This window comes from Procambarus clarkii, chromosome 26 (genome assembly GCF_040958095.1).
Source record: "Procambarus clarkii isolate CNS0578487 chromosome 26, FALCON_Pclarkii_2.0, whole genome shotgun sequence".
In the NCBI taxonomy this organism is placed as follows: domain Eukaryota; kingdom Metazoa; phylum Arthropoda; class Malacostraca; order Decapoda; family Cambaridae; genus Procambarus; species Procambarus clarkii.
In genome coordinates, this window is record NC_091175.1 from 27,246,821 (window position 1) to 27,258,334 (window position 11,514).

The 11,514-nt window shown below is 47.3% G+C and overlaps 1 protein-coding gene across 1 annotated transcript; it reads left to right on the forward strand.

Moving 5' to 3' along the window:
• Nucleotides 1-8,240: 8,240 nt before the first annotated feature.
• Nucleotides 8,241-9,401, forward strand: LOC138368866 (uncharacterized PPE family protein PPE21-like). The gene has a single exon (XM_069331579.1). The coding sequence runs from the start codon at nucleotides 8,241-8,243 to the stop codon at nucleotides 9,399-9,401; it is 1,161 nt and encodes a 386-aa protein (XP_069187680.1).
• The last annotated feature ends 2,113 nt before the right edge of the window (nucleotides 9,402-11,514 follow it).

The window sequence follows — 11,514 nt, forward strand, 5'->3', positions numbered from 1 at the left end:
TGTGGCAGCTTCTGTGGTATTACTGTGTTGGTCTGTGGCAGCTTCTGTGGTATTACTGTGTTGGTCTGTGGCAGCTTCTGTGGTATTACTGTGTTGGTCTGTGGCAGCTTCTGTGGTATTACTGTGTTGGTCTGTGGCAGCTTCTGTGGTATTACTGTGTTTTCTGTTATCCTGAGCGTCAAAGCAGAGAATGCTGTTAGGGAGTGTGGTGTGTGTATCAGGAGAAGACAATAAATAGCCAGAAGAGAGGTGAGGAGAAGAAAATCTTAGAGGAAGAGATGGCAAGGCAAAGGTAGGGAAGGTGTAATGAAGAGGATAGTAAGAATGAGAAAACAGGAACACAAGAACAAAGATAACTGAAGAAGGCTCATTGGCCTATACGAGGCAGCTAATATTTATACCACCAAATAAAACGGGGATAGTGAAAGGAATAAGAAGGGGGAAATAGTAGGAATAAGCAAGAGATCGTAAGAGAAAACAATGGAAAGAAAAGGAAAAAGGAGAAGAAAAGGAAAGAAAGATGAATGGAAGTGTAAGCTTGTTAGGTCACGTTTGTTCTACTGAATATCTGCTTCTAAGAAAACCAAAAAGTTATGAAATTCGAAGTGTCTTCCATCTAAATCGCTCTGTTCCTCTCATTTAGCAATATGGACTTAAGATCAAAGCATTCTCTAGCGTTAATTGACAATTTACATAGTTTAGGGAAGAAAGAAGGGTTTAGGGTGTAGGGTTTAGGGTAAAAGGAAGGGTTTAGGTATAGGGTTTAGGGTAGATAAATCTGCATTCAGAACCATAATGGCTTGCATTGGTACTTATGGTTCCATATCTGCATATTCTCTTTTAACAAAATATCTGCAAATATTTCCATTACAGGTGTGTTTCAGCGTTGGTATGGCGGCTAATCTTCAGACGCTGAGGGGGGGGGGGGGGGGGGGGGAGGCAGGTATGGCGAATGCTGGTGCTCTTTGTGTGTGTACTCACATAATTGTGCTTGCTGGGGTTGAGCTCTGGCTCTTTGGTCCCGCCCCTCGCCCGCCTCCCGCCTGTGTGTGTGTGTGTGTGTGTGTGTGTGTGTGTGTGTGTGTGTGTGTGTGTGTGTGTGGTGCGTGTGTGTGTTTGTGTGTGTGTATATATGTGTGTGGTGTATGTGTGTGGTGTATGTGTGTGGTGTGTGTGTGTGTGTGTGTGTGTGTGTGTGTGTGTGTGTGTGTGTGTGTGTGTGTGTGTGTGGTGCGTGTGTGTGTTTGTGTGTGTGTATGTATGTGTGTGGTGTGTGTGGTGTGTGTGTGTGTGTGTGTGTGTGGTGTGTGTGTGTGTGTGTGTGTGTGTGTGTGTGTGTGTGTGTGTGTGTGTGTGTGTGTGTGTGTGTGTGTTGAGGCACCCAGGTCGTAATTATAGAATCTTCGGCAATGGTTGCTGGTAACATTGTGTGGTAATCCATCTCATCCGTATACACCACGCCATGACGTTAATAATGTACATTAACATAACACGGTATAAAGATGGGTGTTATGGTATATATACACCAACTGGGTACTTCTGTACTTCTTTATGGGCCCTTTATTGATTGATTTATTGATTTATTTATATACAAGTAGATACATTGGGTTTATGAGAGTACATTCCACTGATGTTTTTACATTCTTGTAAAGCCACTAACACGCATAGCGTTTCGGGCAGAATTCTACCAGATTGGTTTGGCCAGAATGGCTTCTTTGAAATACATGTTTCCTCTACTCTTGTACTACTTGTACCAGGACGCTACATACAAGCAGGAAAACACTTAGCAGCAGAAGCACACTGAATCTACCTGCTGACGCAGACATACACACAAAAAGGATAATGTCTGCTACACATGGAAGGTCAGCCAACATAAATGTTGCCTTCAAGAATCTGAATCGAGTCGTTAAGGACTGTGTGAGTGTGCGCTCCACGACAGACCAATTGCATATTATGCAACGTCAGGAATATCTTTCACAACTACTTGACCAATGCGACAAATACAGAGCCTCTAGACGCAAACCAAAATGCAGTTGTATTTTGCAATGCAGTTGCATTTTTGAAAACGCAGTTATACCCACAATATGTTCAAAACCCTTTTGATGTGGCCATGGTGTAATGACCCATTAACCTATTAATAATGAAAAACAAAAAACAGGGGAAGTTGAAAAGCAGAGAAAAAAGATTGTGGAGTGTGGTCGGAAATTCAAGATAATCTCTGAAGACTTGTGTACAAAGCTTGGTCCCATAAGGGAAGGTCCTCGCTTCTCTCCCTCGTCCTCACCGGTAGAGCGTCGGTCTCGCTTTATGCAGGTCGGCGTTCAATCCCCGACTGTGCAAATGGGCACCATTCCTTTCCTCCCGTCCCATCCCCAAATCCATATCCTGATCCCTTCTCAGTGCTATATAGTCGTGATGACTTGACGCTTTCTCCTGATAGTTCCCCTTCATTCATTTTTCTATTATGCACTCCATACCCATCCCTGGAGCGGTGGAGTGCCAGAGGCACATAATGGGTATATAACGAACCCCATAGTTGGTTTAGCTAAGCTAGTGGCAATCTTGTGAAACTAGCTGCACAATTGTTAATATCACACACACACACACACACACACACACACACACACACACACACACACACACACACACACACACACACAAACAAACAAATGCGGACTGCATTTTCTTGGATTGTCGGAAAGCCTTTGACACAGTACCGCATAAGAGGCTGGTACATAAGCTGGAGAGACAGGCAGGTGTAGCTGGTAAGGTGCTCCAGTGGATAAGGGAGTATCTAAGCAATAGGAAGCAGATAGTTACGGTGAGGGGTGAGACCTCCGATTGGCATGAAGTCACCAGTGGAGTCCCACAGGGCTCTGTACTCGGTCCTATCTTGTTTCTGATATATGTAAATGATCTCCCGGAGGGTATCGATTCATTTCTCTCAATGTTTGCGGACGATGCTATAATTATGAGAAGGATTAAAACAGAAGAGGACTGTTTGAGGCTTCAAGAAGACCTAGACAAGCTGAAGGAATGGTCGAACAAATGGTTGTTAGAGTTTAACCCAACCAAATGTAATGTAATGAAGATAGGTGTAGGGAGCAGGAGGCCAGATACAAGGTATCATCTGGGAGAGGAAATTCTTCAGAAGTCAGAGAAGGAAAAAGACTTGGGGGTTGATATCACGCCAGACCTGTCTCCTGCAGCACATATCAAGCGGATAACATCAGCGGCATATGCCAGGCTGGCCAACATACGAACGGCATTCAGAAACTTGTGTAAAGAATCATTCAGAACTTTGTATACCACATATGTCAGGCCAATCCTGGAGTATGTAGCCCCGGCATGGAGTCCATATCTAGTCAAGGATAAGACTAAACTGGAAAAGGTTCAAAGGTTTGCCACCAGACTAGTACCCGAGCTGAGAGGTATGAGCTACGAGGAGAGACTACGGGAATTAAACCTCACTTCGCTGGAAGACAGAAGAGTTAGGGGGGACATGATCACCACATTCAAGATTCTGAAGGGAATTGATAGGGTAGATAAAGACAGTCTATTTAACACAAGGGGCACACGCACTAGGGGACACAGGTGGAAACTGAGTGCCCAAATGAGCCACAGAGATATTAGAAAGAACTTTTTTAGTGTCAGAGTGATTGACAAATGGAATGCACTAGGAAGTGATGTGGTGGAGGCTGACTCCATACACAGTTTCAAGTGTAGATATGATAGAGCTCAATAGGCTCCGGAATCTGTACACCTGTTGATTGACGGTTGAGAGGCGGGACCAAAGAGCCAGAACTCAACCCCCGCAAACACAACTAGGTGAGTACACACACACACACATCGGCAAATTAGGCATCAAAGTTACAGCATTGCAAGACACAGCAACAATGCAAGATCTTCTTGTGAGTGACAGAAAAGAACATGACGTCCATCGGTGAAAAATGAAACATTTGATGTGAAAACGAAAATCTTAAAACTAGTTAAGGACAGATGACTCGGTCACCTCTCACGGAGAGCAGCGACCAAATCAAAGATCTTGGAATAATAATGTCAGAGGATCTAACCTTCGGAGATCTCTTTAAACCAAACAGCAAGAGACAGGAAAATAACAAGGGGGAAGAACGAGCCCATTCACGGCCAGGGAAGCCACACCAGGGTACAACGATATCACAACGCCACAACGATATCAAAAGTATCCGATTCACAAAGAATTCTATCGAGGGAAAAGTGACTGCGGAGGATAGCGATCACGGCGGTCCTGGAGAGACAGGAAGCCGTGTCCAAGCTGAGGACGGGAGTCGAACGAAAGGCACCAGAACTGAGGCGCAACTCAGTATGGTGCAAAGCACCAAGACGGCGAAGAGTAGAAGGAGAAGCAGACGAGTAAGCAGGGCAACCATAATCGAGCTTAGACAGGACGAGAGAGGAATGTAAAGCGAGGAGAGTGCGTCTATCCACTCCCCAAGAAGTATGGGACAATACCTGAAGGAGGGTAAGGGCCTTAGAGCACTCAACTCGCAGGTAAGAGATATGGGGCGACCAAGACAAACGAGTGTGTAAGATTAACCCCAAAAGCTTAGCGGAATCCTTGTACTCAAGGGGGCGACCATAGAGCGACAGAGAGGGACGCCACATTAGAGACGCCACGCCAATGATCGTGTGGTGTCCCTGGTGAACAGGAATAAGATTCCTGTTCTAATCCACAAACGCCGTGATGAGGGTTCGAATCTATGGACTGAAACCGGGAACCCCCAGTGCATAGTTTCGAACTCTCAAACGGCTCCTGTGGATTTGTTCATTGATATATAACGTTATTGTGATTTCTCTGTGTATTCCTATTCTCAGTGAATCACCCAAGCACTTATCGTTACTGCAACCGTCAAAAATCACTCAACTCTCGCTTCTCGGAACAGATAAATTCTGAAGTGACACATATGACATGATAAATCTAGTGAGAGTTCACAGCACCTTGGACACAATTATAGAACTCTCCCACTGAGCGTTGAAAAGACTTAGAACTTCTTGTTAACCTAAGAAGTCTCAAGACTTTTCAATACTCTCCCTCTATACAGGGAGCACATGAATAGCCGACCTCTCACACCGTTCAAAAGGGGCCCTGATTAACACCTCCAAAGGGATAGCTGATTAACCAGGCAGTACGTCAGAATGTGAGCAGCTGCATCAAACAGCCTCGTTGACCAGACCGCCAATCAGGAGACCTGGTCAGAGATCGGGCCGCAAGGGCATTGATCCTCGGACTTCCCTCAAGGTAGGTAGGTGCTTGGCTTTGTTTACTTTCCTACAGATAAAAGAAATGTCTCTGGAACGACAGTACAAGTTTTCAAGAGAACCTGACAGGTTATGGTCAAGGGATGGATGTGTCCTCAGGCCTGGCTGTGATGGATATGTGTCCTCAGGCCTGGCTGTGATGGATATGTGTCCTCAGGCCTGGCTGTGATGGATATGTGTCCTCAGGCCTGGCTGTGATGGATATGTGTCATCAGGCCTGGCTGTGATGGATGTGTGTCCTCAGGCCTGGCTGTGATGGATATGTGTCCTCAGGTCTGGCTGTGATGGATATGTGTCCTCAGGTCTGGCTGTGATGGATATGTGTCCTCAGGCCTGGCTGTGATGGATATGTGTCCTCAGGCCTGGCTGTGATGGATATGTGTCCTCAGGCCTGGCTGTGATGGATATGTGTCATCAGGCCTGGCTGTGATGGATGTGTGTCCTCAGGCCTGGCTGTGATGGATGTGTCCTCAGGTCTGGCTGTGATGGATGTGTGTCCTCAGGTCTGGCTGTGATGAATGTGTGTCCTCAGGCCTGGCTGTGATGGATGTGTCCTCAGGCCTGGCTGTGATGGATATGTGTCCTCAGGCCTGGCTGTGATGGATATGTGTCCTCAGGTCTGGCTGTGATGGATGTGTCCTCAGGCCTGGCTGTGATGGATATGTGTCCTCAGGTCTGGCTGTGATGGATGTGTGTCCTCAGGTCTGGCTGTGATGGATGTGTGTCCTCAGGTCTGGCTGTGATGGATATGTGTCCTCAGGCCTGGCTGTGATGGATATGTGTCCTCAGGTCTGGTTGTGATGGATGTGTGTCCTCAGGCCTGGCTGTGATGGATGTGTGTCCTCAGGTCTGGCTGTGATGGATGTGTGTCCTCAGGTCTGGCTGTGATGGATATGTGTCTTCAGGTCTGGCTGTGATGGATATGTGTCCTCAGGTCTGGCTGTGATGGATATGTGTCTTCAGGTCTGGCTGTGATGGATATGTGTCCTCAGGTCTGGCTGTGATGGATATGTGTCCTCAGGCCTGGCTGTGATGGATGTGTCCTCAGGTCTGGCTGTGATGGATATGTGTCCTCAGGTCTGGCTGTGATGGATGTGTGTCCTCAGGTCTGGCTGTGATGGATGTGTGTCCTCAGGTCTGGCTGTGATGGATATGTGTCCTCAGGTCTGGCTGTGATGGATGTGTGTCCTCAGGTCTGGCTGTGATGGATGTGTGTCCTCAGGTCTGGCTGTGATGGATATGTGTCCTCAGGTCTGGCTGTGATGGATATGTGTCCTCAGGTCTGGCTGTGATGGATATGTGTCCTCAGGTCTGGCTGTGATGGATATGTGTCCTCAGGTCTGGCTGTGATGGATATGTGTCCTCAGGTCTGGCTGTGATGGATATGTGTCCTCAGGTCTGGCTGTGATGGATATGCTAATAGGATAAAATATTCTATTTTATCTACTATTTTTATCTTTATTATTTTTTCGTATGTATTACATATAGCTCGATTCTGCATGTACAAATAGTAAATACACACACACATATAAACACACACACACACAAGGTGTGTGTGTGTAGTAAAGGAAGTCTGGTAGCTGAGTGGACAGTGCGCAGGACTCGTAATTATTCTGTGGCCCGGGTTCGATTCCCGGACCAGGCAGAAACAAATGGGCAAAGGTTCTTTCACCCTGAATGCCCTTGTTACCTAGCAGTAAATAGGTACCTAGGAGTTTGAAATTGAAATTGAAATTGAAATTAGTTTATTGATGTAAAATACACAGAAAGGGATGAGGTAGCTCAAGCTTTTCTCACCCCGTTCAGTACATCGTGTTAATATATACATATACACACATCACAAACAATAAACATATTTACCTGGGAGTTAGACAGCTGTAACGGAGCTGCTTCCTGGATGTGTGTGTGTGGGGAAAAAAATTAGTAGTTAGTAACATTTGATTGAAAGTTGAGAGGCGGGCCGAAAGAGCAGAGCTCAACCCCCGCAAACATAACATGGTGAGTAGTGCACACACAGGAATTAGGAGAGTGCACACATTAGAGGCCTATAAGGATCCTGTTAGGCCTGTTAGACCCGTTAGGGGCCTGACGGCTGAGTGAACAGCGCTCGGGATTCGTAATCCTAGGGTCCGAGGATCGATCCCCGGCGTTGGGAGAATGGGCAGAGTTTCTGTTACCCTGATGCGACTGTTCACCTAGCAGTAAGTAGGTTCCTGGAAGTTAGACATCTGCTATGGGCTGCTTCCTGGGGCTTCCTGGGAATGTGTGCGTGTGTGAAAAAAAAAGTTGACTGATTGACAGTTGAGAGGCGGACACAGAACCAGAGCTCAACCCCCCCAAGCACAACTAGGTGAATACAACTAGGTTGTATTCACCTAGCTGTATTCTTGTATTCAGACAATGAAATAGCTAACATAAGCACACTAGCCAATGGGTGACAGTGTAGAAGGTCAACCGATAAAGGGATCAGCCCGAGCAAGCGCACCCTTCCCTTAGCGCAGTAAACTCTCCATAAACATTAGCGGCCGAGAATAATGTCTCTATTATCCCCCCAAGTTCTTATGGAGAATTACACAAGCCGCCAGATTATCCTTATAAGCATGTGCGCGCTCTAAGACGTTCCGGCCAGCACCAAGCACTATGCCAGCCGGGATAACCCCTATATGGGGCTCGAACCCGCTCTACGAGGCACGAAAACCACACAAAACATGACTTTATTACCGGAGGACCAGGATGTAGCCTCGCCCCATTGTCTGGCCTCGCCCCTAGAGCCCTATCCACCCTCTATCCAGCCCTCGCCTGATCAACCATTCAACCCAATCGTACCAGATTATGGGGTGGCATCATTCAGGCCGCCGGGGTCAGGTGGATGGTCACACTGAGTTAACACAGTACCCGCTGATGACCCCATCATCACCACTGCCACGAGAGGCAGACTTAAAATGGGTACTGCTATGAAGGGCGGCCTTAAAATGGGCACTGCTATGAAGGGCAGCCTTAAAATGGACACCGCTATGAAGGGCAGCCTTAAAATGGGTACTGCTATGAAGGGCGGCCTTAAAATGGGTACTGCTATGAAGGGCAGCCTTAAAATGGGCACCGCTATGAAGGGCAGCCTTAAAATGGGTACTGCTATGAAGGGCCGCCTTAAAATGGGTACTGCTATGAAGGGCAGCCTTAAAATGGGTACTGCTATGAAGGGCAGCCTTAAAATGGGTACTGCCATGAAGGGCGGCCTTAAAATGGGTACTGCTATGAAGGGCAGCCTTAAAATGGGCACCGCTATGAAGGGCAGCCTTAAAATGGGTACTGCTATGAAGGGCCGCCTTAAAATGGGTACTGCTATGAAGGGCAGCCTTAAAATGGGTATTGCTATGAAGGGCAGCCTTAAAATGGGTACTGCTATGAAGGGCGGCCTTAAAATGGGTACTGCTATGAAGGGCAGCCTTAAAATGGGCACCGCTATGAAGGGCAGCCTTAAAATGGGTACTGCTATGAAGCGCGGCCTTAAAATGGGTACTGCTATGAAGGGCGGCCTTAAAATGGGTACTGCTATGAAGTGTGGCCTTAAAATGGGTACTGCTATGAAGGGCGGCCTTAAAATGGGTACTGCTATGAAGGGCAGCCTTAAAATGGGCACCGCTATGAAGGGCAGCCTTAAAATGGGTACTGCTATGAAGGGCGGCCTTAAAATGGGTACTGCTATGAAGGGCAGCCTTAAAATGGGCACCGCTATGAAGGGCAGCCTTAAAATGGATACTGCTATGAAGGGCGGCCTTAAAATGGGTACTGCTATGAAGCGCGGCCTTAAAATGGGTACTGCTATGAAGCGCGGCCTTAAAATGGGTACTGCTATGAAGCGCGGCCTTAAAATGGGTACTGCTATGAAGCGCGGCCTTAAAATGGGTACTGCTATGAAGGGCGGCCTTAAAATGGGCACCGCTATGAAGGGCGGCCTTAAAATGGGCACCGCTATGAAGGGCGGCCTTAAAATGGGTACTGCTATGAAGGGCAGCCTTAAAATGGGTACTGCTATGAAGGGCGGCCTTAAAATGGGTACTGCTATGAAGGGCGGCCTTAAAATGGGTACTGCTACACATTAAACAGTATAAGGGTCACATCACTACACAGTATAAGGGTCACATCACTACACAGTATAAGGGTCACATCACTACACAGTATAAGGGCCACATCACTACACAGTATAAGGGCCACATCACTACACAGTATAAGGGCCACATCACTACACAGTATAAGGGCCACATCACTACACAGTATAAGGGCCACATCACTACACTACTCAGTATAAGGGTCACATCACTACACAGTATAAGGGCCACATCACTACACAGTATAAGGGCCACATCACTACACAGTATAAGGGCCACATCACTACACTACACAGTATAAGGGCCACATCACTACACAGTACAAGGGCCACATCACTACACAGTATAAGGGCCACATCACTACACTACACAGTATAAGGGCCACATCACTACACAGTATAAGGACCACTTCACTACACAGTATAAGGGCCACATCACTACACTACACAGTATAAGGGCCACATCACTACACAGTATAAGGGTCACATCACTACACAGTATAAGGGTCACATCACTACACAGTATAAGGGTCACATCACTACACAGTATAAGGGTCGCATCACTACACAGTATAAGGGTCACATCACTACACAGTATAAGTGCCACATCACTACACAGTATAAGGGTCACATCACTACACAGTATAAGGGTCACATCACTACACAGTATAAGGGTCACATCACTACACAGTATAAGGGTCGCATCACTACACAGTATAAGGGTCACATCACTACACAGTATAAGGGTCACATCACTACACTACACAGTATAAGGGTCACATCACTACACTACACAGTATAAGGGTCACATCACTACACTACACAGTATAAGGGTCACATCACTACACTACACAGTATAAGGGTCACATCACTACACAGTATAAGGGTCACATCACTACACAGTATAAGGGTCACATCACTACACTACACAGAATAAGGGTCACATCACTACACTACACAGTATAAGGGTCACATCACTACACTACACAGTATAAGGGCCACATCACTACACAGTATAAGGGCCACATCACTACACAGTATAAGGGCCACATCACTACACTACACAGTATAAGGGTCACATCACTACACAGTATAAGGGCCACATCACTACACAGTATAAGGGCCACATCACTACACAGTATAAGGGTCACATCACTACACTACACAGTATAAGGGTCACATCACTACACTACACAGTATAAGGGTCACATCACTACACTACACAGTCTAAGGGTCACATCACTACACTACACAGTATAAGGGTCACATCACTACACTACACAGTCTAAGGGTCACATCACTACACAGTATAAGGGCCACATCACTACACAGTATAAGGGCCACATCACTACACATAATAAACCCATGCAGTGACAAATAGGTGCAGACCCCACCATGGGAGCAGCGCTTAATATGGCCGAGGACGCCGCGGGAGACGATAAGATCAGCACGGGAGATGGGAGGCCAGAGGTGCACGGGAGATGGGAGGCCAGAGGTCATAGTCTCCAGGCCATATTGGGCCCCGCGGCCCGGCCCAGCCGTCCACACTGGCCCCTGTGTGTGAGCTATGGGCCAGGCAGCGCTGGTATGTTGGGGCCTTAGTGGGATAGTATGCTGGGACCCTAGGTGGGATAGTATGTTGGGACCCAGGTGGGATAGTATGGTGGGACCCTAGGTGGGATAGTATGTTGGGACCCAGGTGGGATAGTATGTTGGGACCCAGGTGGGATAGTATGGTGGGACCCTAGGTGGGATAGTATGTTGGGACCCAGGTGGGATAGTATGGTGGGACCCAGGTGGGATAGTATGGTGGGACCCTAGGTGGGATAGTATGGTGGGACCCTAGGTGGGATAGTATGGTGGGACCCTAGGTGGGATAGTATGTTGGGACCCTAGGTGGGATAGTATGGTGGGACCCTAGGTGGGATAGTATGGTGGGACCCTAGGTGGGATAGTATGGTGGGACCCTAGGTGGGATAGTATGGTGGGACCCTAGGTGGGATAGTATGTTGGGACCCTAGGTGGGATAGTATGTTGGGACCCAGGTGGGATAGTATGTTGGGACCCTAGGTGGGATAGTATGTTGGAACCCTAGGTGGGATAGTATG

Bases quoted from the DNA above. Each gene is read 5' to 3' on its own strand.
- LOC138368866 (XM_069331579.1), top strand. From the start codon at position 8,241: ATGGGTACTGCTATGAAGGGCGGCCTTAAAATGGGCACTGCTATGAAG.